Consider the following 25218-nt stretch of genomic DNA (forward strand, 5'->3'; position numbering starts at 1 on the left):
ATAAACTCAACTCAATGTATAGGTAGCTCATCTTCCTCGCTCTAAAAACATATCACATCTACAACCTAAAGGTCTAAACAATCCTTATTCAAGCAAAAATAAGGACAAAAAAAAACAAAAAAAACATAGTCCTAACAGAAAAATAGCGATAAAAGCACAGATATGCTCATGAGAAGACTAGATCTACTCCTCATTGACCCAAAACGGTTGGAAAATTACATCATTTTCCTCGTAAATTGCTCATGAAAGCAAATTTAAAGAAAAAACTATTATTCAAAACAAACAAAACAAGCAATACAACCAACAAATTAACAGCGACCGAAGTGGAAGAGATGATGGACACTGACCAGCATTAACACGTGGTGAAGCGGATGGAGGAAAAGGGAGGCGCAACATCTTAGAGGGTGGGTGGTAGCGACCGAAGTTGCTGATTTTTTATAAAAAAAACACCTACAAAAACAAAAAAAAATCAGGAAAAAAAAGGTGCAGAAAATGAGGGGGGGAAAGAGGGGGAAGGGGGAGCGGAGGAGGGAGCCTCCCTCCTAATAAATTGTACTTTAAGACACTGTCTTTTGTCAAGTGTGTCACAATCAGCACAAAATAAAACCAACGCGAAAAAAGACCCAAAAAAAAAAAAGAAAAAAAAAAAACACAACAGCTAATTAATTTTAGAGACTATGGAAAGGCCGCGCTTTGTTATATAAGAGCATTAAATACCTCTCACAGTATCATTACCGTATCTGCAGATTATATTTCATATCCACAACCAACTTTAATGGAAATAATTTAATTCGTGATTTAGGCTAAATTTGACATCTATATATATATATATATATATATATATATATGATAACAAAACTTTCATTAAAAACCAGAGAAAACGACCAAAAATAACAAGAAGCAAAAAACAAAATTATGGGGAGGTGAATTTTTGTCACTACAAATAAGTAAAGAGGGAGGAGAGAAAATATGTGGAAATTAACTCGAATGAGCTCCGGCGGCAACCCAAAATCACATGCATTAAAATACATGTTAAAGTTAAGTAAATTTAATAGGTTGGATTAAATAATTTCTTCGAGAAGGTTTGAATATATTTTTGTATTTTTGTTAGTTTATTATTTAAGTTCAGTATTGAATCGAAGAAAACATAAATTAGTTAAATTAATATATATATATATATATAAATCTTAAAACCCCAGAAAAAATCAAAGGAGAGGGAAAGAGAGAAAGAGTCCGAAAAGGGTAATAGTGACAAAGGGTGCGTTACGCAGTGGCGGGTTCCACGAGCCTTCTTCTTCTTCTTCTTCCTTGGTCTGATTCTTTCGCTTCTCTGAAACTCAGAATTCAATAAAAAGAGAGAGATAGAGATATAGAGAGGACAAACTCCAACATCACAAATCTCCATGCCTATTTTTTTAATACTACTATAAACAAAAAACGTATAGAACCGATCTCTCTCTCTCTCTCTCTCTCTCTCTCTCTCTCTCTCTCTGTGTGTCTCAGATTCGTCAAATTCAAAACGATTTGGTCTTTGGATTCCCTCGCATGGACGGTTCTGATTCAGCACCATCGATCTCAACGGTCAGATTCCCTTGCTCCTCATCTCTCCCTCACTCTCATGCACCAATGTCAATTATTTTTACTCACAAACCACGTATGTAGTGCGTGTATCTGTCTATGTGCTCTGCTAGGGTTTATATATTTCAATTCACACGCACTTGGATCCAGCGGCTCTGATTCACAATGTTAATTCGGCGTTTGTTGTGCGGGCAGGTCTGGACGCTGTGACTATGACTCGCATTATTAAGCCGCGCTTTTGGCTTGGGGTTGCTTGCTATGGGCTGCGGGGGCTCCAAGGTTGACGACCTCCCTCTGGTGACGCTTTGCAGGGAGCGGAAGGAGCTCATCAAAGCCGCGTCGGATCACCGCTACGCTCTCGCCGCCGCCCACGTGTCCTACTTCCAGTCCCTCAACAACATCGGCGACTCGCTCCGCCGCTTCATCGACGAGGAGTTCGTGATCTCGTTACCCAGTTCTCCGGTGCTCACCCTGCCCTCCGATAAAGGAAAAAAGACTAAAAAGAGACCGAACATTAACGACTCGTCGTCTACAACTTCGATTTCGCATTCGCATTTGGTCTCACCGACTCAAGAGGAGGAGGAGAAAGACATTGCGGATTCGCACTTGCATTTGTCGTCCGACTCCGACTCCGAATTGAACTCCGAGTCGGGTCACATTCACATCCACAGTAGCCCCGAAGAACAGGGACAATCTTCTTCTTATGCTTACCCTCCACCTACTAATTGGGGTCCACCTCCGACGAATTGGGGTCCACCTGGAGTGAATTCGTACGCATATTACATGAAAAGCTCCGGAACGCCTATACAGACGGTGGTGCAGGAGGACCCGGAGAGATATGCGGGGGCAAACGGGCAATGGTCCGATTCGTCGTACGGATATCCGGGCTATCCGCCTGGGTACGGTGGTTTCTTCGGCTTTCCTCCTATGGGTTCGCCGGTAACTGATTCCCAGATTGATCGGCGGCCGAGTACGCCGGCCCCTCCGCCCTCTCCGCCGAGGGTGTCCACCTGGGATTTCCTCAACGTGTTTGATACGGTCGATAGTGCTGGGTATTACCCGGGTTTTTACCGTTCAAACCGACTCGGGTCGACCGCGAGTAGTCCTGATTCGAAGGAGGTGAGGGAGAGAGAGGGGATTCCTGAATTGGAAGATGAAATGGAGCAAGAGGTAGTGGTGAAGGAGGTTCAGAAGGAGAAGAAGAAGTTGAAGGAGGATGTGAATGTGAATAAGGATAATAACAGTGAAGTTGGTGAGGGAACATCAAGAGCTGTGCCATTACGTGGTTCAGGAAGTTCAAGCACAATACCATTGAGTGGTAGTGTTAGCTCGCACTCGAACTCTGGTCAAGGAAAGGAGATTAAGAGCAGCCCTGACACAATCGTGTCCGAAGAAGGGTCATCGAGGAAGAAAGGGGTGAGTTTTGGGGTCGACGAGGTGTCGCCAATGGATGTCAGGTCGTCCAAGCCGAGTAGCTTGACCACATTGTCGGGCCACCATGGTGCGAGGGACCTTCAGGAGGTTGTGATGGAAATCAGGGATGAATTTGAGGTTGCCTCTGGTTATGGGAAAGAGGTTGCCCTGTTGCTTGAGGTGGGGAAGTTGCCTTATCAGCCTAGAGGCACATCATTTAAAGGTTGGATTTTGACTATTGCTTGTCTTAGTAGCTTATCATATACTTGTTCATTATTTTTTCTAGTTGCTCCATGGCTGTGTGTGGTTACGTTTACTTTACAGCATTTTGGTATTTCATGAAAACCTAAACTTTGAGGCTCAATAGCTAAATACATGCCAAGTGAATCATAAACCGAGATCATAAAGAGCATACTGAGAGTAGGAAGTGGAATTAATACCATGAATTGAAAAGGATCAACCCTCTATTGTTTGGAAGGAACTGAAACACATGGAAATGGTACCTGCCATACTTCATAATAGGAGGGTTCGACTGAAATATGTTAAATTGTTGACATCAATGTTCTGTTGGACTACACTGCTGGACATGGGATGCTGTCTTGTGTGGATGCTTTCTCTTGATATAAGCAGATCAAGATGTATACAAGCAACAACAAATCTGAAGAGGTTCGAAAAACTTTCTTCGCTCTGCACCTTGTGGGCTGACATGGACAAGATCATTTAAGAAGGTCAAAGAAAAGGCCTCATTCTCTTGAGCAAACAAAATGAAATAAGAAATTTTACAAAAAAAATAAAATAAAATTCCACATGTTTGCTAGATAGCTCTAGAATGTTTGCAATGCCTTTCTAACCTACTTGGATGGAGTAGTTGCTTTATATTTCGGACATCTTATTTTTAATTAAATTTCTGGTATAGTAGCAGTAATGGTTTCATCAAGAGTACTCTCATTTATAAGATGCAGGAAGACAAAAGCACCAGAATACCACTTTTTAACATAAGTTGAATCATAAGCATGACTGCGATGTGACTTTTAAGTATTGCTGAGCATCAGTACCATTTATTTGATTCATGGTTTTAGCAGGCTAACACTTGTCACATTTATATTTTGAGTTATCTTGGTTGATGAATTCTAATTGTTATCTCCGTATGAAAACCATGCTGAAACTTCTGTTGTCTTTATGCAGTAATCTTTTCTAGGATCCGGTATCTGGTTGCACCTTCCAGGTTTTCTTCACACCCTCCGTCGAGGCTGTCAGTTAAATTATCTTCAAGGACAATGAAAATGGCAAAAGCATACTATGGGGAATCTGGTAATGGCTTCAACATGAAGCCCGGAAACCTTTCATCAACCTTGGATAAGCTGTATGCATGGGAGAAGAAGCTATATAAGGAAGTTAAGGTATGGCTGCATCAAATATGTGTCTATGTTTGTTGTTTTATTTTAAATTTTATACACAGATGTCTATCCAGATTTTAGTTGTATAATCAAAATTTACTAATTAAGGCTTCGTATATTAAAAGTCTATAAAGGAGTTTGCTTTTTGGGGAAATTGTGAGTGCTAGTTGTTTGAATGTGGATTATGTCAGATTCCTATATTTTTTAGTTCCTCTAACGCTCTTCTCTTTACGCAATTTTTCTGAGGACTTGGTGGTGTTTATGTAGCTTTTGAGATAGGTTTCATATTTTTATAGATGCATACTAATAGTCCTTGTAGAAGGAATTCGAAGTTCATGTGCAAAAAGGGGGGGAAAAACACATGAATACTTTGAGAGAGATCAAGAGATCAAGAGAGAACTATTTTTGAATAATTATTCTTGACTATCTAAAAGAATACCCTTTCGTAACAGCTGTTAGTTCAAGTTAGCATGTTGTAGTTTTAGTTTTTTGTTCTTTGATATAAAATAATTCTTGATTCTTGTTACACTCATTTTAAGGGCATTTGTGATGTTCTAGTTTCTTGAGCAATTCTTGAGTTTTTCAATGCTCTATGCTACTATTCTTAAGCTTGCCATTCAACAAAAACACTCCCCTCAAACAATAAATTCTTTACTAGGAATTGTATTCCGTACAAATATCTCTTATACCTTGATGTCTGTCTTCCAAGACAGTTGTACTCCGCTATCTCCGTGATGATGCTGAACACCTGATGATCATTACTATAGGTCCATATAGGTTCATTGGCAACCTCTTGTTGCGTCAACCTACAATGCTGAAATTTATCATTCAAAAGTTCCGTAACTGCAATTATCAGTTTTTATGGGTTGTGACTTGTTTGCTCTACCATGAGAATTTGTTTTCTCTCGTTATCTAACTCAGAAACATGCACACACACACAACCGCTGAAACTGCCTGTTCCGTTAAGCCCTTTCTTTTTCTGGATATATTTTGTAGTTATCGTTAGTTATAATGATTTTGAAATTGACAAATACACGAGTTCCCATCATACGTTGTTCCCAAATACAAGTGACAGAAGTATTCTTGTCCTCTGCAATTAATAGAAATCTAGGAAACTCTTTCTCAAAGCATAATTCTTGAACCATACTTCATGCCAAAACTGCACTTTTCTACCATCCCCGACCATGAAACTGATACAACCTGCAAACCTCTCCCTGCCTATCCCTAGTACTTCACACCAACCCCCATTGTTTAAAGAAGAGAATATTGGGTTTTATTGGACGGAGTTTAAATTCATTCCTCATTCTGTCCCATAAAGAATTTGCTGCATCTTCTCCAATCTGTTTCCCATATCATATCAATAGGAATAGTGAAGACTTATAAAAGCAAGTTGATGGGCTACATAAAGTATTCTTAGTAAGAGTGAGCCTACCATCCTTTGACAAGTACAGTTTCTTCTATGCCGCTAAATGCCGCTCCATTCTTTCCAGAATTTTGATTCTGTACCGCACTTATCTTGAATGAAGATCCAAGATACTGTGTCTCTACATTTGATGTTTACTGGTTTTTCTTAGTTGTTTTTGTCACTTGAACTCTCCTTTCTTAGGTAAACAAACTATCTGAAATTGTTTGATTTGACTACTTCAACAAATTTGCTGCCAAATGAGGACCAGAATGCATGTATATACTGTTGAGAGTTATTACCAATCAGCGCTGTTAACCCATAAACCTAATGTTAAGCCTTTGATATTTAGCAGAGAAATCTTGAAAACAGTCTGGCTAGAAATGTTATGAAGCTTCCTCAACTTCAACTGTCTTGGTCTGTGTTTTTGACAGTTTAGGGATCATCATCTTAATTACTGCTGTTCATACTCAATTTCTCCAATGTTCCTTTATACTGTTGTGTTTGAATTTTGATTCTAGAATAAATCTGAATGTAACTATGTATTCTCTTTGACATTGGTGAGTGGCTCAATTTGTATTTTATGTTGTCCCACAGTCATGGCCATTTGCAAAAACCAACGCATCACTTGCCCACAACACCCTTTATTGTAAAAGAATGTATGTCAGTATGTGCCTTAATCTGTTTGTTGATCACTTTTAAAAGGACAGATTTGGAATGTTGATTACTTGTACATTGGGCAACTGAGTCCCTCATTATGGGTCAGAAGGAGTATTGCTTGGGGTAATTTATTGTTAGAATTTGTGTTCTTTTTATATAAACTTGTGGATGTATGACTCATAAGAATCCCTGCACTATCTCTGAGAACTCAATGTGGTTTTTAGGTACTCTTTTGACATGTTTGTGTTCAAGTGATGTTTTCGCTGGTTTATAACTGTGTAGAATCTAATACAGATCTGAAGATAACATAAAGATGCATTTGTTAGCTTCAGTGATTCTTTAGTTTTAAAATTGTTCCATTATGGATCCAAGTACTTAAATATTATTCCTGTTCTGTAAAATTGTTCTTGTTATGCTAAAGTGTTTGCTCTGATTCTAGGATGAAGAAAGGCTACGGGTCAGTTATGAAAAAAAGTGCAAGAAACTGAAAATTCTAGATGACCGAGGAGCTGAGTCCAGTAAGATTGATGCTACTCGGGATTCTATAAGAAAGTCACTGACAAAAATCAATGTTTGTATAAGAGCTGTTGATGCTATCTCAAGCCGGATAAATAAGTTGAGGGATGAAGAACTGCAGCCCCAACTCACTCAATTGATTCATGGGTATCATACTGCTTTGCTTCTTGATCTAGATAATGGCTATCATTTTTCTGCTTGGTTAGTGCTCTTTGCATGGGTGCCAGAATTCTAATGGAAAAGTTGTGGAGGGCATTCCAATGTGTTTAGCCCTCCCATCTCACATTTGTCTCTTCTTTTATGTTTTTTCCTGTATTTCTTCCCCTCTTTTATCTAGAGAATGTAGCTTAGAAAGGTTTTGGGTGAAGGCTTATTTTCACATGGGCCAGTCCTTTTAGACAATAAATAGATAGTGATTATCATCTTAACTAAATGACATTTCTACAACATTTCATTTCTATGTCTGGATGAAGTCTTGCCTATCCAACATACTTTTTGTTGTTGGGTTCCTGTTGATAAGTCAACTATGTTGATTGTTTTCTGCAAGTGATTAATCTTTTTGGATGCTTTCATTTGATATGACGAATAAACTTTTTATCTGCAGATTGATAAGAATGTGGAAGTCCATGCTCAAGTGCCACCAGAAACAGTTCCAGGCTATCATGGAGAGCAAAGCTCGCTCTTTTAAAGTGAATACCGGCTTGCAAAGAGATTCAGGTTTGAAAGCTACTCTTGAACTTGAAGTGGAGCTTCTGAATTGGTGCTCCCGGTTTAACAATTGGATTAACACCCAGAAATCTTATGTCGAGTCCTTAAATGGGTGGCTTTTAAGGTGCCTTCACCAAGAACAAGAAGAAACTGCTGATGGACCTGCGCCTTTCTCCCCAGGTCGGATTGGAGCTCCTCCAATTTTCATTATTTGCAATGACTGGTACCAGGCAATGGTAAGCATTTCAGAAAGAAGGGTGGGAAATGCCTTGCATGAATTTGCTTTGAGCCTCCACCAGTTATGGGAACGGCAAGATGAGGAACAGCGTCAGAGGATAAAAGCAGCATACCTCTCCAAAGATTTTGAGAAACGGCTTAGAACCTTACGCATGGAGACGGGGAGGATGGAGCTTGATCATGACGGATCGTCAGATAGAACAGCTATGTCAAAGGTTCCTTCTGAAAGTGGAGTTTCACCGCTGGATGATCTGAAAGTGGATTTGGATTCAATAAGTAAGAAATTATATGAAGAGAGAGCCAAGCATAAGGAAACCGTTAGACTGGTTCATGATGCTGCTTCAAATAAAATACAAGCAGGTTTGGTTCCAATTTTCCAGGCTTTGGAGAAATTCACTTCGGCGGCTTTGAAAGCTCACGAGCAGGTCAGACTTCAAGACGCTGGAGGCTCTTGAGAGAATTTGGCCTTTATGGGAGTGAGACCCACCTATTTATGCATGGTGGTTGCCGGGAAATCATACACATTTAGAATTGGTTAGTTCGTCAGATGGTAAACAAAGAAAGAAGGGAATTGTAGCAGTGAAATCTTAGGTATAGTAGGAAGCAACTTTGACAACATGCTGAAAAGAGGGGGTTATGGAAGAGTAACGCTATAAATCACGCTTTTATTCCATCACTATCCAATCTTGCTGACGTGTTAGTGTCAATCTACCTTGGTTTTTTTTTTTTTAAAAAAAAAAAAAAAAAAAAATCAAGAATTGATTGACACTATTACTCATCGTGGAATTGTGCACGAATACAATGGTTAGTAGAAACGGAGTTTATGCTGTGGATCCTTGCGGTGCTTAAAATGCTGATCAGTTGCTTATTTTGAGATTTGTTTCTGCAGTAGCCCCAAAAATAGGTAGGTAGGAACTTTGTACAGAATTTTGTTTATTGGTTGATTGGTTATCGGTAGCTGTATTGATTGTTTTTGGAATGTCTAGGAGGCTGTCAACTAGGTTTACTGGATTGAAGTATCTAATGATCCATTTACTAATGAATGCAAATATCATTTTGAATGACGTATCTGATTACCTCGTACTCATTGTTCTTTGGGGGAAATTTCTTCAACTCACTCCTTATCCATATGTAGTTATAAAAACTATCTTTTGAGTGTATATTTGTCCTTAGAGCACGTGATTCTCACTAATTATGTGATCTAAAGGCATATGTCAATTTCATATATTGAATTAAAAGTATTCCTACCTACTTAATTTTATTTTATTTATTTTTTTAAAAAAAACAACTTTGTTTGTTCAAAAATTAGGACGATCAAGGTCTTAAGAATGAATCGCAGAGCTAAGAAACTATTGTTGAGAAAACCAACCCAAATCTCAATTTTCAAAATTTTGAGCGATGAAAGCCTTTAAGTAAGGTTGTCCATGTTAAACAAATGAGTAGTGTTATACATTACTCCCTATTTCCCAAAATCCCTACTTCCCAAAATTTACGTTGCATGATCTCTCAGTAATCTTCATGCACCAAATGTTATGAGGGACCACGTCACATAAATTTTGAGCGATAGAGTTTTTCTCCAAATTAGGTTGGAAAAATTTCCTTCAACCTAGTATATAAAAGTGACATGTGTTCATTTTTTTAATAACATGTGAGATGCATATGAGTTTTTAATAAAATTTATTCAAACTTTGTCTTTGTTATTAAAAACATATGTGTTTTTTTTACAAACATGTCACTTTTATAGACTAGATTGAAGAAAATTCATTCAATTCAGTTTGGAGGAAAACTCTGTCCAATTTCGAGTATATGTGATAATTAGTAATAGAATTACTCTAAACAAATTGTTATTAAATTTGGATGGCTAGTTTTTTTAACTGGAGGTGTCCAGTCATTTTTTTAACGAGATGTAAGTGGGAAACAGTATTAAGAAGAGTAATGCTACACACTCTCGCTCCCACAATTCATGAAGTGGCTTTTAAAATTACTATTGATTAAAATTTAATAGTGATCCATACCAATTTCAATGGTAACTTTTAAATGTCACGAATTACCATTATATCAAAATTCAATAGTGATCAATTTCAAACGCAGTGATAATTTTAAAAGTCATCAATAAGTATAAAAGTGATAATGTATATAATAGCATTACTCTATGAAGAATAAAACTACTTGAATATAGCTTGATTAGAGGCTCATTCATCATGAAGCTCAGCTCTTTAGCATCCATTCAGGTTTGCTTTTGTCTCAATTTTTTTTTTTTTAAAACCAAATTAAGGAGTAGTAATAGCTATTTATTATTTTTTTTAATGAAATATTATGTAATTAATACTCAGATTATATATAATATCAAGATACAGATTTTAACTTCAAAAAAAAAAAAAAAAAACGGATTTTATATCAGAAGAGATTGTGAAGAGCATTTTTATTTAAAACAATTTTAACCGTTATTGTTTTATTTATTGGACAATTGTCAATAATTTTTTTCATTCGAACCAAGGCAAACTCATAATTCGACAAATGATATGCACTCCTACTTTTACATTCTATACATTAAAATTATCATTTAATTTTAGATAGATCATTAGTAAATTTTAGATTTGAAAAATGATTGGTGTTAATAATTTATATATATTCTCAAACAAATTTAATAAATTAACTATTAGATTTGTGGAGTCCATCCTTAACTTATATTGATTATAATCCATATAAATTCATAAATTTAATAATTAATTTCTAAAATGATATCAGAACATATCACTAATAATTTCTCTTTAAATTCTTAGTGCGGCTAAGAAATATACATTTGAAAGAAAGAAAGTGTGAGAGGAGCGAGTGTCTATTAATTACCCAGTATCCCACAATTAATTACAAACAAGCCATCTAAATTCAGTGGGGACCGTGGGTTCAAGCTAGGGAAATATTTCGGTTTGATTTTTCTACTTCCATAACAATCGTCCATTCGTTTTTCTACTTCCATAATAATCGTAGCCGTTAACTGAGGACTCTTAAAATAAATTAAATAAGAAAGACAAACAAATTCATCATAACAACATGTTCCGTATTCTTTAAGTAAAAATAGAAAAAATTTGTTTTACGGTTAATATTTTGTTTTATTAAAAATAGAGAAGATTTATTAAAAGGTCAATTTTCTTTTTATGGTATCTAATTAATCGTATTATTTAATTTTTTGTTAATACTATAACTACATTTGTGCTAACTCGGCTGATATAGAATGCTCATAAACCATTAAATTTTATATGTTTTTTATAATAAAAATTGATTTAATGGTCTATGAGCGGTCTATATCAATTTAGTTGTACAAAAATTATATAGGAGTTGAGTTTTTATATCATACAGAAATTACATAAGAGTTGAATTTGATGATAGATTTTAATGGCATATTAAAGTCTTTAGAGGATAAACGTTCCCGTATAAAGCAATATATACTTTCCAAAACTAACGCGTACGTGTGACGAGACGAACCCAATGGAATGCCGCCACGTCGGCAAGTAGATAATATGTGTAGCGAGTACATTCGTTATCAACGAAATTCCAGCGACCACTGGAGAAGTAAAAAATCTCAGAGGCCGCTCACGTGTTCGCAAGCCTGGATTGTCTCGTTCTCTCTCTTCTCTCAAAACAGCCTTAAAAACCCCCCAAACTCGCACTGTCAGAGAACCAAAAGACCCACACATTTTCACCGGAATTATGAAAATGGCGCCTAGGGTTTCGATTTGCTTCGCGGTGTTCGCTGTGTGTCTCTTCGCCTCGTCTCTGACAAGGATCGGTGCCGAGGAATCGGAAGCGGAATCGAAGGAGTTCGTGCTCACCTTGGACCACTCGAACTTCTCCGAAACGGTCAGCAAGCACGACTTCATCGTCGTCGAGTTCTACGCCCCATGGTATTATAACCACCCGATCTTTATCGCTCTTCTCTCACCGTTGATTCCGTTGACTTTGACTGATCTGTGCTAGCAAATTGTGTCTGTAGGCATCGTTTTGCTCTCTTTGCGTCGCTGATCTAGATTGATTGAAAATAGTATTTCTTATTTGCTTTTAGGGTTCAAATTCAAGCTTGAGTTGATTTGTTATCCTGCATGCAGTGTTTGGATCTCTCTTAATCTGACTCTTGTGAATTAACGTATACAATTCTCTTTACATTTGATCCAAAGCTGAAAAAGAAATGCAGTTACAAATTTTTTTATTCATGTTTTACCGTATTTTGTGCCTCTTTTTTTGCTTTTTATATTTGAAGCTTGTGCATTTTTATAGTACTTTTTTTTTTTTTTTTTAGCTTTTTTGTTTTTTTTGTTTTTTTTTTTTTTTTAGCTTTTTTGGTTTTTTTGGTTTTTTTTTTGGTCTCAAAGATTTCAGGGAATTTTGGACATCTAATTACCATCGTCAGTAAGTTTGTTTCATCTTTGCATAGTTGCGAATATTACATGATTGAGTTTCCAAATAACTAGATCTAGCAAAAGATGTCACTAATTATATTAGATCGAGAGAAGCATAATTGTATATGTGAAAAGCACTTAGATACATTCATGAAAAAAAAAAACCACTTAGATACACAGCAGTAATGTGTTACTTTTTTCTTGATTATGATCCGCTACATTTCGTTGAAAAAAATGGAAAAGAAAATATATTGTAATTTATATACCATGCTTCCAACTTCTATGATTTCGTTGCATGTGCATAATGATTGGATACTTTTTCTTTTTCTTTATTTTTATAGAAAACATTTGGAAAATTGTTTTTTCGATGTTGAAAGTGATGATCTTGTCTCTCTGTTTTTTTATTCGTTTTCTTCTAGGTGTGGCCACTGTAAGAAGCTTGCTCCAGAGGTAATCAGATTTCAAATCTCAAGTATTTGATTACACATTGGATATTTGCTCTGTAGAAACCTTGAATTTGCTCAGTTACCTAACTACGTTAACTTTCTTTCATTTGTAGTACGAGAAAGCTGCATCCATATTGAGCCAGAATGACCCTCCAATTTTTCTAGCAAAAGTTGATGCTAATGAAGAGGCAAATAAAGAAATTGCTACCGAATTTGAGGTTAGGGGTTTCCCCACCATTAAGATTTTTAGAAATGGAGGAAAGATTTCTTCAGAGTACAAAGGTCCACGTGAGGCAGATGGTATTGTTGATTATCTGAAGAAACAAAGTGGTCCTGCATCTGCTGAAATAAAATCCGTGGAAGATGCTAATAGTCTTATTGATGCCAAGAAGATAGTCATTGTATGTGCTCCATCCTGTTTGTTTTCTGTTTTCATTATTTTCTGTTATGGTTAACCTGTAATAATATTTGGTCACATCTGTTGCAGGTTGGGGTATTTCCAAAATTCTCTGGTGAGGAGTTTGTGAACTTCACATCTGTTGCAGAGACATTGCGTTCGGACTACGAATTTGGTCACACTTTGGATGCCAAACACATTCCACGCGGGGAATCATCAGTGACTGGTCCCATAGTTAGGCTGCTCAAGCCATTTGACGAACTTTTTGTTGATTTCCAGGTATAATTTATTTTGATAAGTTTCACAACAGATACTTTTGATCTATTTCATATGTTAGATGCAGGTTTTTGTTACTAATTTGTTCTGACATCCTTGCAGGATTTCCATGTGGATGCTTTAGAGAAATTTGTTGAAGAATCTAGTGTTCCTACTTTGACTTTCTTTAATAGTGATCCGAACAATCATCCTTATGTTATTAAATTCTTTAACAATAAGAATGCGAAGGTAATGATTTATTTGAGAACTTGTCTACTGAATTGATTGTGTACATAGTTAAATTTTCCCAATATTTTCTATTGTGGATGTGTTTATAGGTCCTACCTAAAAAATGTTCCTACATTTTATTATTCTCAAAACTGTGGCATAACTTTGATCCTCTATTTATGGATAGGGATTAATGGCTCAAGCTATATTTGAATAATCAGTATTTTTTTAATTCTTCAATGAGTTCACAAGAAATTGTTGGTTGTCTGTCCTTTTCCTTTTGGTTAGTTTGTTGAGTTAGTGCGTTACAGCTTTCTTTAATTGGAGGGAAGGAATGAAGCCAGATATATATTTTACATATGAAACATATATTTGGGAGAGGTCTTATCCTATAGGACTAGTAGAATTACGAAGAAGGCATAAGAAATAAACTGTAGTTAGGAAGCTTCAAAATAGTGCATACTGACATTTCTCACTCTCCTCAATGTTTCCTGGGTTTATTCCTTCATCCCCCCACCGCACACAACAATTATTATTATTATTATTATTATTTTTAACGTTGTGTTTTATTTGTGATCCTCTCCTCACTTGGGTTTGGGTTTGGAGCTCTTCTAATTCATGCTTTTATCATTTCATTGGGATAAGCTTTATTTTTTGTCATCTTCTAATTATATATTTTGGAATTGTAGGCTATGTTGTTCCTGAACTTGAGCAGTGAAGTTGCTGATTCTTTTACTTCAAAATATCGTGAAGTTGCTGAGCAATATAAAAGAGAGGGGATAAGTTTTCTGATTGGAGATCTGGAAGCTAGTCAAGGTGCCTTCCAGGTTAGAATCTTTTCTCTCTGCCACTCCACTTTTGCTTCTTTATCTAAATGTTTCTTTGACATGGTGAACGTCTTGTAGTATTTTGGACTAAAAGAAGATCAAGTGCCTGTAATCGTCATCCAGAAGACTGATGGACAAAAATATTTGAAAGCAAACTTGGAGGCTGATCAGATTGCACCTTGGATCAAGGAATACAAGGTGATTTTTTTCTTCCGTATTTACTGCACTAGTCCTTTAAGCTCCCTTTTTATGATCATGCACCATTTTGACTGAAGGAAACAATTGCAGGATGGCAAAGTCCCACCACATAAGAAGTCGGAACCTATTCCTGAAGCTAACAACGAGCCTGTGAAAGTTGTTGTTGCTGACAGCCTCCAGGATATAGTTTTCAACTCTGGAAAGAATGGTGAGTACAATCAAACTTCAGTTAGACTCTGGCATGGCTAAGCATTCTCACTCCTTTACATTTTAAGTTATAATTCTATTTATTTTCTGTAGAATAGGATCATTAGCTAATGGAAATAATTGATTTAGGAAACAACACATAAATATACTGTCTGTATTAGGCATTTTTGTTTCCATCAAGGATAAATTTGTTAGTTTTCTTTTTGTGGCATGGGGACAATCTCTATTGGAATCGCGTATGATATGAACTAATCGCGTATGAATTAGATGAATCAATTGAATTGCTTTAGGTTATAGGGACTAGTACAAATTGTGATGTTCATGACCAATTGGTGTTCAGTGCCTTATTTAATGCTTTATATGTTTTATTATTGTTCTTATGGAATCGCATTATATGTTTCAATTTGCAGTTCTGATAGAGTTTTACGCACCTTGGTGTGGACACTGCAAAAAGTTGGCTCCAATCCTTGATGAAGTGGCTGTCTCATATGAAAGTGACGCTGATGTTATAATTGCAAAGCTTGTAAGATCTATTATCTTGTCCAGCTGCAGGAAGAATTTTGTATATTTATTTCAATTATCACTTAATTCTTTACAATTTGTTTTGAAGTTGCAGTCCCACTGGGTGGTAGGGAACTTGCTAGTTAAAAAATTGCACAGAATTTTGTGGCATTCTTATCATCATCTAACATTGTTAACTGATTTCATCTATATCTATAATACATCTCAACAAACACACAAATCCGTCCTTTAGTCTTTACGGCAATGTTTCTTTTTATCCGAGTTATATAGATGAGACTCTACCTGATCTCTATCCTATGATTGTGTCACGTGTTATCTTTTTACCGCTCTCCAATTTGTAACGTGGGTATTTATTTATATTTGATATTGTAATATATGTTCATATTTTCTCTTTCTAGGATGCAACTGCAAATGATATCCCGAGTGATGCATTCGATGTCAAAGGTTACCCAACCTTGTACTTCAATTCAGCAAGTGGAAAGCTGTTGGAATTTGATGGTGGCAGGTCCAAGGAAGACATCATAAATTATATTGAAAAGAATCGGGATAAGCCTACCCCACAAGAGGCATCAAAAGATGAACTCTAAAGGAGGTAAATATGACTTGCTGCTAACTTTTGTCTATCAATTTTAAGTTGCTGTAAAGCATTAGCTTGTGGTATACCAACTCTCTTAGCATATTATAACACTAATGGTGATATTCTTTCCAATGCCATTTGTCTGTTTGCACACTTGGAAAAACTGTCAATTGTGTAAGAGATACAGCCTATGTGACTTTGAATGCTTTTCTATTCAACTTCATGCAAATCTGACCCTGTCTGTAACATTTGCGGGTGAGGAATGGCCTATTTTGATGATGGGGGCATGTTCTTGGGCTGGTTTTTTTTGGATGAGGATTTATCTGTAACAATAGAAATGTATATATTTGGGCCTTCAAATATTAGATCTCTTTCGGAAGCTCTCTGGAATGTTGAAACTCATTGATGTGTTTTCTTTGTGTAGGAAGGACCCTTTTCACTCAAGAGGATACAGACATACACAGTTTCAATGGCTCTTATACTTGGAACAGTAGCCTGATCTCCCTCCCTTGCTAGTCTCCTGCTTTTTCTCCAAAATTCTGTTTCGTTGAATAAAATGTGAGGAACCTTTTGGTGTTTGTAGCTGTGGAGTAGTTTTTTGGAGTAGCCTAGTTTATATTGTAACAGTTTTGTGGTTTTAGAATAACCTTTCAGTAAGTTCAATTAGAAAGGATAATTTTAAGTTCAGATGTCAGTAGTGCCGGAGAAATGCTAAAATTAGGACTTTTGTCCCCCTTTTATTCCCCCAAATCTGTGGCTTTTATTTAAAATTACCATATTCTCTCAAATTCAAATTCAATGGTGGTTTAAAAAGTTTATCACTTTTGGGTGTTAAAAGGGGACAAAAGTCCTACCTTCTAGCATTGTTCAAACAGTTAAATCTTATCTGAGTTTTGATCACGTCTAACAACTAACAAGGAATTTTTTTCTTGGAGTCGTTGATTTATCACGGACAACTAAACCTTCGACTTAAAAATATGGCCACAGACAAAAACAGTAACGTTTATTAATGGGTTTTTAATTACCCGCTTCCTTAGAAATGATTTTTTATTTACCTTTTATAAAAAATAGAGATGAACTCAGAAATGAAAGGTTCTTTTTTCTTTAGAAATGAATTTACTTCAGCTTGACTATGTTGTGAACTCGAACTGGATATATGAAAAATGTCGTAACGGGGTTTTTGATATGGAACTTCATTCGTGCTCCATTTTCTTGTCGAGAAAAATTGGATCAATTAAATTTCCCCCGTGCCCACTAATTAAATTGCCATCCCTAATTTTTTGTTTTTGGTTTTTTTTTTTTTTAATCCTAATCCCTAATTAGAGCTAATATTTGTATCATCTCTCCCAGAAAAGTTTTACCTATTGTTTTTCATCTTTTGAAAAAGCAATGTTAGTTAATTTTTTCTTTATTTAAAAGAATCATAGAATTCCACTAATTAAACCACCTCTTATAAAGGGAACTGCCAACTGATCGAGAATATTCTGCCTGCAAAACCCTCATAATTAAATATATGCACCCACACCCGTCTCTAACGCCACATATATATATGTACCACACCTAATCCCTTCATGTTAGATCCTCTCTGAAAGTTCTGGAGATATTCCTTAATGTTATATGCACCTGACTGTATCTAATCCTTACTTATATACCACAGCTAATCCCTTCATTTTATTAGGCAGTGACTCCGGAGACACTACTGCTTTACTGTTGCTTATAACAACGTTGTTGTTGTGGTTGTCGTGGTGGTGGTGGTGGTCATTGTCGGTGTCTTGATTAGAATGGACCAGAGATTTAAGGAGGTGAGGCTGGAGCTTGTTGAGGTCAGTCAACTGAAGAGGCTTCAGAAGGAACTCCTCTGCCCCTTCTTGTAAGCACCTGTGGACTCAAACAAAAATTTCCGCATCTGGTCAAAGCTGAAGCCTTTTTATTCTTGAAAAAGAAGTAATAAATGAAGGAGGAAGAGAGTGAGAAACTTTACATGCTTATCCTAGAGGGTACATTCTCTGATGACATGACCACTACCGGTATGTCTTTCCAAGAAGATCCCTGCATGTGAAGTGAAGCCAACACTCTTGCTTAGCCAATAAGAGAAGAAAAAAACACCGACACTTTACTTTCCGATTGATAAGAATCTTTTGGTTTTATTATTATTATTAAAAAAATATATATTAACACACAAGACAAAACACAAAACAAAAAACATTTTTTTTAATAAAAAAAATACCTCCTAAAAAGCATTAACAACAAAAGCCTTGAGACTAATTAAAATATTAAGAGAAAAAACCAATAAATTGTTAAGAAGAGCTGCTTCCACTTAAACTTTTACAGTGTAAATCTAATAGTAAAAATGTGTGTTATTAAGGAAATTATAGCTTTTATTATAAGTTCGGGATAGTCTATACGTCAGTTACTAAGAGTCCACATCGATCACATTCATTTCTAAAAAAAATATGAACGGACACATAATTTTGTAAAAAAATTAAAGTATAAATTATAGCACTTTCAGCATTTTTCTTTGAACAATGTATATCCTTGTCTCTAAGCTTTCTTCGATGGTTTTTAGAGCTGGATATTTCATTTTTTTTCCTCATATCTGCATCCTTTAGTCTTGTCGCTAATTAACTTTGTCAAATGTTTACAAATTATTCTATTACATCCTTTGCATGTAATATATATAATTAGTTTAACAGAAAGGAACCAATCATGGAGAGTGCTAATGATGGCGATTAACCTTGACTCTCTTCAGTAGATCGTAGCCGCTCATTCCGGGCATTGAGTAGTCCGTCATGATCAAGTTTACTTTCAACCCCTGCATTTGTTCAGCATTATGAAAATATATTATGTTAATTAATATGTAGAAGAATATATATATATATATATATATAGAGAGAGAGAGTAAAGTCATTTACAAATTAATTGACGTGTAAATTTAAATTAATTGTCACATCAATTTATAAATAAATTTGTAATACCTTTAGTAGTACTGCACTCTTTATAATAAGAATAACTGAAAATTAATATAAAAGAAAAAAAATTAAAGGGAAAGAGAAAGATGAACAATAACAAGAATGGCCTAAATTATGCAGAAGTTTAAGAATCCAAAACATAGAGGGGGAAAACTTGAGCATTGAAAAGTTTAGTTTGCTAAAATGATGGATTAATTTTAAAATATTAATTAAATAATTAAATCAAATATTTCTTATCATGAGCTCACTGATCGAACTTATTTATCTCTCATTTCAACCAGAAAATCTCGTGAAGATGAAGTAGAAAGAGAGTATCATTGTTTGCTTAGCGTAGGATCTTCATAATATATATATATTATATTAGGAGTAAAACCAGGCATGCAGAGACGGTTCAATTCCATTTTACCAGCTGTTCAAGCTGTTGTGATCATTTTGTATTAACATTAATTCCCTTTAATCATCACTTTGATGGTATAGAAAATATATATATATAAGAACTCTTCTCAGAAATTATGATAGATTTTGTTAAAAAAATAAAAACCAAAAATGTTTCATGGAAGGCTTAGGACATTTCCCTGCAGGTGAAATTTTTCTTTCTATAGTGCATCTTAATTTCTCTAAGATATGTACGCAAGTCCCAGAAGTAAAATGTCGACGGTGTTTTAGTTTTTGGATCTCAAATTAAAGGAGAAAAAAGAAAATCGATCTCACCTCTTGTTGTGATGATTGGGTAGAAGACGATGAAGCTGTAGAGTCAGTCTCTTGGGTATCAAGCAGGCGCAGATATTCAAGAGCTTTATCCCCAGAATCCACACAAGTCACTGCAAGAACCATTACAGTCAATAATATTGCCGAATAGATAGATAGAGAATATATACCTCCTATTTTTATTAATTATTCCATAATTCAAACCCCAAATAATCAACAAGCTAAACAAGCAACCTTGAATTACATACAAAATCTAAACTAAAATAGGGCAGGCTAAGGCAGAAGAAAGTGTGCAATTAAGTTGTTGAAGGATATATATAGCGACATGTATATAAATATAAATATAGTACCTTTGCATGAAGATTCTCTGAGGAGCCTCTCCAAGATCTTCCTCTCAATGAGACTATCATCGACTGCTAGCACATGAAAATGCTGTATTTGGCTTTGTTGGGTGTCTGCAACACCTGAACGTATAACATCCATTAATGGGAATGAGTTTCTTTTGAAAACGTGAGTTGATTTTGTATTGTGGAAGGTGAAAAATGAGAGAAATTAATAGTTTTGTCTCGTAGGTTGGTTTATTAAGTAGGTGAGTTGAGTTGATGAGAAGAAGCAAGCAAGCTGAGAGGAGGAGTTGTTTGCAAGATACAAGATGTCTGTGCGCGCGTGCCCATGTGTGCTTTTCATGCTAGATCTCTCAATAGATTCTCTACACCGCGTTGGTACAACCACCACTCATCTCTCTATCTCTCTCTCTCTTCTTTTTTTTCTTTGTCTGGATTTTGTTTGATTGCTAAGGAAAATCTGGATACATGTGTATACCCATTTGGTCATGATGAGAATAGAAAGGAGTTGATTTTGGGTGTGTATAGTAATTGGCTTGGATTAAAGACTTTGTAAAAGGTTGTCAACCGATTAAACTACTATTAATTATTTTCATCTTTTCTTCCTTTTTTTAACCTTCTTAATTCTCTGAAATATTTAAAAACCACATTGCCTTTGCATGCTGCCTAGTACTTAATTTGTTTAGGGATCGAGGTAGGGATCAATGTGACCCATGATATAACAGCATGCAGCTAATTCAGAAGATAAATTGATACGCTAAGCAAGCTTTTCAACTTAAATGTCCATTTCATGAATTAATTAGCAAATCCTATTAATTACTATCTAACCCCCATTCATGCATGCATGTCCAATTTTCTGTATAAATGTAAAATTAATACAAGTTCATCAATCATGTTCATACTTTTACAGCAGTAAATTCGTGTGTTAATTTTTAAGGTTTTTTGGTTTGATAAAGATTCAGTTTTCTTCTTTTTCTTTTTCTTTTTCTCATGAATGGTCTTTCATCTTTGGGATTGTCATCATAATGTACCTCTAACAGCAACTTAATTAAAAGTGAAAGGATCTCTCACCTTTTTTTCTTTTCTTTTTTTCTCAGCCTTTGTTCTGAAATTTTGATTTATTACTTTTCACAATTTCTTTAGAAGTTCTAAGCTTCTTCTTTTTTTCTTTTTGGAGATATGGGCGAAATCACAAAAAGAAAAAGTTGTAGAACTGCTTTACACTAGCAGCACTTAGAGATAGAGATTTCTGGGACAGATCCGTTACTCTTTTCTATCCATCTAGTCGTATCAAAACCTAATTCTATTTCCTTTTACCTTATTTATTTATAAAATAGCATTGAAAAAATATATAAATAGAAAAGAATATAGACCACATGCAAAAGAGTTATAAAGAAGGAATTCTGTGTTAGAGAGTCGCAGCTTTTTATGTCCAAGGTCATGAACTGCATATTTCCTTTTTTATGCCCACAAATGGCGAAAATTTTCAAGAAATCTGCAAAGTTGGCAATCCTATTTTTCCATTATATGAGAGCCTAAAAGAATTTGCTCAAATACATCCCATATGCAGGCAAAAAGAAATCTTTATAGTTCTATATATATATATACATATATATATATATATATATATATATATATATTTTCTTAAAATACGTGATTCTCACAATTTTTTTTTTTTTTTAATATGATTAAGAATACAGATGAGAATCATGTTATATAAAAACATATATTAATTTGAAGAAAAATTTTATCCGCCAAAAATTGAAAGAAGATGTTGAGTGTGATGACCTATTATAAAAGGTGTTTAATATATAGCAAACCTATTATATATAAAAAGGCGTTTAGACGCAACCTTTCACTTTTCTAAGATTATTCTACTCAAAGATATATAGACTTAAAAATTGAAGTTATTTCCAATATCGGTCCGCTCCAACAAATTAACCCTTTTGTTAAACTCAACTCTTATCTCTTTACACATGTATACTTTCAATCATCTTCTCAGATTCTCTACACATGATGTATCGTTATAATGGAAGATAACAACAAAATCGTACTCTTGTTTTAGGTATGAGGCTGATGACACATCCCCAACATCATAATTAATGAAAAGGGATTAAAATTGGGACCACAATATTAGAATGTTACATCGGCCATAGAACATATGGGAAGGGAATCAATCCAGAAATATAAAAATGACCTACTAGTGAGGCTGTGAGGGGGACATGAAATAAATAAAGGTTTCTGGGGTACCCCATGGAGCAAATAATTGAAATCTTATGTGGGTCCAACTGAATAAATCTTTTCGGGGGCCCTATTTCCCTTCTGCGCTAAAATCTCCCAAATTTCGAATCTGTACCCATCGAGGGTGTCCAAAGAAGAAAGTTTGCCTCGGATTGTTCAAATTATTCACACTCTGGTATGGGTCCTCACTGCTGTCTGCCACGTGTCGGCTTCTCTATATGGTCCTTAATCACAGTGAGAACAGTGGATCTAGCGTGGGTGCACATGAACCGATGGATAACATCACTATCATGAATAATAATAATAATAATAATAATAATTTTATTGGGTGAATAATGATTTTATTATGATTCTTTTTTTAAAAAAATTTCTATCAATTGGGTGTTTAGTGTTTTTTATTTTAATTTATTTAATAACGAGGGATACAAGAAAAAGAGAAAAATAAAGATTAAGGAAGGGTCTTTCTCACAACAGATAGGAATGAAAGAATTATGAGAAAAAGACTGGGAATGCAGCTAGACAAAAGCCTGGTTGCAGCCAAATTTTATGCCTAATATTGTGACACAACCAGAGGATGCCTATAGCTCCCACATTAGAACACAATACAATATTAATGGTGAATCCCATGAAAACTAGGTTAGTTACTAATCCGGTTGTTGTCGGCAGAGAAAGCGCAATAACACTGTAGAAGCCACCGAGCATCTAGCTAGGCTCGGCCCCATGAGGAGTCCAAGTCCAACCCACGTGAACGTACATTGCTTTCGACATGCGTGCTAAACATGTTGCTCGTAAAGGGGTCAACTACGTACACCGTGAAACAAGCCTAGCATGCCGCAGCCGCTTCTTGTTGGGAGGCTCATGTGTATCAGCAGGTGCCACAACGCCGTATAGACTCGTGAGAGTACGACCAAATTCCTTCCGACAATATTCAACCTTTCTCTCTCTCTCTCTCCATAATTCGGTAGAAAAAGAAAGAAAAAAACAAAATAAAATCTGGTTGTTATATATCATGATGGCGTGATCCACAATAGTTCATCACTTCATGACTTTGACGCAGATTAATTAATTTTCTAGAGCTTTGCTATATATATATAGCTGATTGCTAGGAAATATCTTAACGAATACTGCCAATGGAAACAAAATATATATATATATATATATATAATTTTTGTTTTGGTTTATATATGTTAATTCAGATTTATGCCAGAAAATTAATCTTTTTCGTTTACAAATTTATCTATTCTAAAAATACTTCCAGTGGGACACTGGGAGGGAGCAATTATTGTTTTTACAAATTTAATTATCTTTTTTTTTTTTTTTTTTTTTTTGGGGGGGTTAAATGTAACAATATATTATAGAGGATTTTCTTTTTCCAACATGCATGGATAAATGATCCAATTACTTTTATGACTTTATCAATAGAATCCAAATTTCTCACCAGTAATGTTGGTGAGTAGTCTTTATATCCTCAATCTTGAATAGTATGATTCAAATCCAAGTTAGCTATTTTTGCCTAAACATGAAGCGCGCGAGTGGGTGCCTGACCCATAAAGGAGTATTGATTGTGAAAACTCAAGCTCAATGCAATCTTTCTTTTGTGAAGAAAAGTAAGACGCGTTTAATTGTTAGTCACCTTTTTTCTCTTGCTTAATTAGTACACGTGCTTGCGGATAAGTACTAATTACTAGTTTTAGTTAATATGGATATAACACGCAATTTATGGGTCCCTTCTCGGTAGGAGCCAAATCCTTTTTGACAAATATTAGGTCAATCCATAATCTATCTTTTGGGTCCACTAAATTTTTTCCAATCTAATTAACTATGTTGTAAGGAATTTACGATCGAGCACTCACACTTGTATGTAAAATGGTTAATCCTTTTTTCTTTTCTTTTTTTTTTTAATCTAAAATGGTTAAAAAAACGTGTCTAGCTATATGATTTTCTAATTAAACACCCTTTTAACATGTCAAATAATGTATTTCTAATGTTTTTCATATTCTATGTATATTTTTATGCCATATAAAAACATTGTGGTTTTGTCACTGTCTTGCATGACTTTACCCATCCCTAATAACTTCGTTACTTCAAATCAGTCTCTAGCTCCTCAGACGAATAATGCTTTACAACATGCCAAGTTACGCATGATCATGGAAGATTTCATAGTTGACTTGACATGCCACAACAAGTCTTTGGATATTCTTTTCATTACGTCCGTGGTCCGCCACAGTCAAATCTAATGTGTCCTTTTTATCCATGGGATTCGTGGCCATAAGAAGATTATTGATTTAGAGGAACTTGATCGAGGTGATGAAATAAAATTGAGTTAGAGCATTCTTCGCTTTTAATTTCTAAGAGAGTGATCTTTTAGGAGGGTTGCCATCCATCGATTTGACATTTTATTTGAGGATCAATGACATATATGCACGAGATCTCATGCAATTATAGGCAGATTTATACGAGAGATTGCCCATATCTTATTTGTTTGAATAAGTGTTTGGACAATTCAAGTTCTATGATGCTATTTGGCAAACAACATCCATTGACACGGCACTATTTATATTTGGTTCGGAAAAACAATTAGTGTAATAATTAGTATAAGAAAGTGAAAAAGTAGTATTAACAAGTGAAAAAAGTTTTGTTTTGTAGTGATTTTTTTTATTTAAATACTAGTAAAAAGTAAATGATATTGTAATATGAAAAGTTAATGATGTGATATAAAAATTAAAATGTTTTTATATTGATTTTTTTATGAATAAAGTAAATAGTGTTCGAAAAAGGGGGTGTTGTTTAACAAACAATACCTATATGTTCATATTGTCATAATAACTATCGAAGCAGGTTACAGGTACGTAGGTCTTGAATAACCTCATCACACGAAATTTAGGTAGTCCGTCTAAGTAACTTTAATGAGAATGACTTCATTTGATTTTACGTGTGATATTACATATATGTACGTGGCGGAAAAGCTATGCTATTTTGATTAATGAAATCTTG

The 25218-nt window shown here is 35.2% G+C and overlaps 3 protein-coding genes across 4 annotated transcripts; 2 read left to right on the forward strand and 1 right to left on the reverse strand.

Moving 5' to 3' along the window:
- Window positions 1–1232: 1232 nt before the first annotated feature.
- Window positions 1233–8975, forward strand: LOC132185839 (DUF630 family protein, putative (DUF630 and DUF632)). 2 transcript variants are annotated; one of them, XM_059599636.2, is made up of 5 exons: window positions 1233–1581; window positions 1774–3214; window positions 4177–4391; window positions 6890–7113; window positions 7571–8975. In XM_059599636.2, exons 2-5 carry the CDS (start codon window positions 1837–1839, stop codon window positions 8364–8366), a joined length of 2613 nt encoding a protein of 870 aa, XP_059455619.2. In that variant the 5' UTR covers window positions 1233–1581; window positions 1774–1836; the 3' UTR covers window positions 8367–8975. The 2 variants fall into 2 exon arrangements, with proteins under 2 accessions (XP_059455619.2, XP_088374102.1); XM_088517976.1 differs by having other exon boundaries at window positions 1233–3214.
- A 2649-nt stretch (window positions 8976–11624) lies between these two features.
- Window positions 11625–16649, forward strand: LOC132183829 (protein disulfide-isomerase). Its single transcript, XM_059597277.2, has 11 exons — window positions 11625–11813; window positions 12725–12755; window positions 12865–13152; window positions 13239–13427; window positions 13527–13652; window positions 14321–14458; window positions 14537–14656; window positions 14747–14864; window positions 15274–15386; window positions 15784–15977; window positions 16387–16649. Exons 1-10 carry the CDS (start codon window positions 11626–11628, stop codon window positions 15970–15972), a joined length of 1500 nt encoding a protein of 499 aa, XP_059453260.2. The 5' UTR covers window position 11625; the 3' UTR covers window positions 15973–15977; window positions 16387–16649.
- Window positions 16650–17412: 763 nt separating this feature from the next.
- Window positions 17413–20341, reverse strand: LOC132183831 (two-component response regulator ARR17). Its single transcript, XM_059597278.2, has 5 exons — window positions 19990–20341; window positions 19643–19752; window positions 18697–18774; window positions 17944–18011; window positions 17413–17840 (listed from the first exon to the last, which is right to left on the reverse strand). Exons 1-5 carry the CDS (start codon window positions 20120–20122, stop codon window positions 17603–17605), a joined length of 627 nt encoding a protein of 208 aa, XP_059453261.2. The 5' UTR covers window positions 20123–20341; the 3' UTR covers window positions 17413–17602.
- Window positions 20342–25218: the final 4877 nt, after the last annotated feature.

The sequence above is a fragment of the Corylus avellana genome, chromosome 7 (assembly GCF_965113065.1).
Source record: "Corylus avellana chromosome 7, dhCorAvel1.hap1.2, whole genome shotgun sequence".
In the NCBI taxonomy this organism is placed as follows: domain Eukaryota; kingdom Viridiplantae; phylum Streptophyta; class Magnoliopsida; order Fagales; family Betulaceae; genus Corylus; species Corylus avellana.

Excerpts from the sequence above, each read along its gene's own strand:
- LOC132185839 (XM_088517976.1), top strand. The coding sequence starts at position 1,837 with ATGGGCTGCGGGGGCTCCAAGGTTGACGACCTCCCTCTGGTGACGCTT. Across the intron at positions 3,215-4,176 it reads TAGAGGCACATCATTTAAAG|TAATCTTTTCTAGGATCCGG; the intron begins GTTGGATTTTGA and ends GTCTTTATGCAG. Across the intron at positions 7,114-7,570 it reads CTCACTCAATTGATTCATGG|ATTGATAAGAATGTGGAAGT; the intron begins GTATCATACTGC and ends TTTTATCTGCAG.
- LOC132183829 (XM_059597277.2), top strand. The coding sequence starts at position 11,626 with ATGGCGCCTAGGGTTTCGATTTGCTTCGCGGTGTTCGCTGTGTGTCTC. Across the intron at positions 13,653-14,320 it reads TTAACAATAAGAATGCGAAG|GCTATGTTGTTCCTGAACTT; the intron begins GTAATGATTTAT and ends TTGGAATTGTAG. Across the intron at positions 14,657-14,746 it reads CTTGGATCAAGGAATACAAG|GATGGCAAAGTCCCACCACA; the intron begins GTGATTTTTTTC and ends AAACAATTGCAG.
- LOC132183831 (XM_059597278.2), bottom strand. The coding sequence starts at position 20,122 with ATGGATGTTATACGTTCAGGTGTTGCAGACACCCAACAAAGCCAAATA. Across the intron at positions 18,775-19,642 it reads CCCAATCATCACAACAAGAG|GGGTTGAAAGTAAACTTGAT; the intron begins GTGAGATCGATT and ends GAACAAATGCAG. Across the intron at positions 17,841-17,943 it reads GTACCCTCTAGGATAAGCAT|GTGCTTACAAGAAGGGGCAG; the intron begins GTAAAGTTTCTC and ends TTGAGTCCACAG.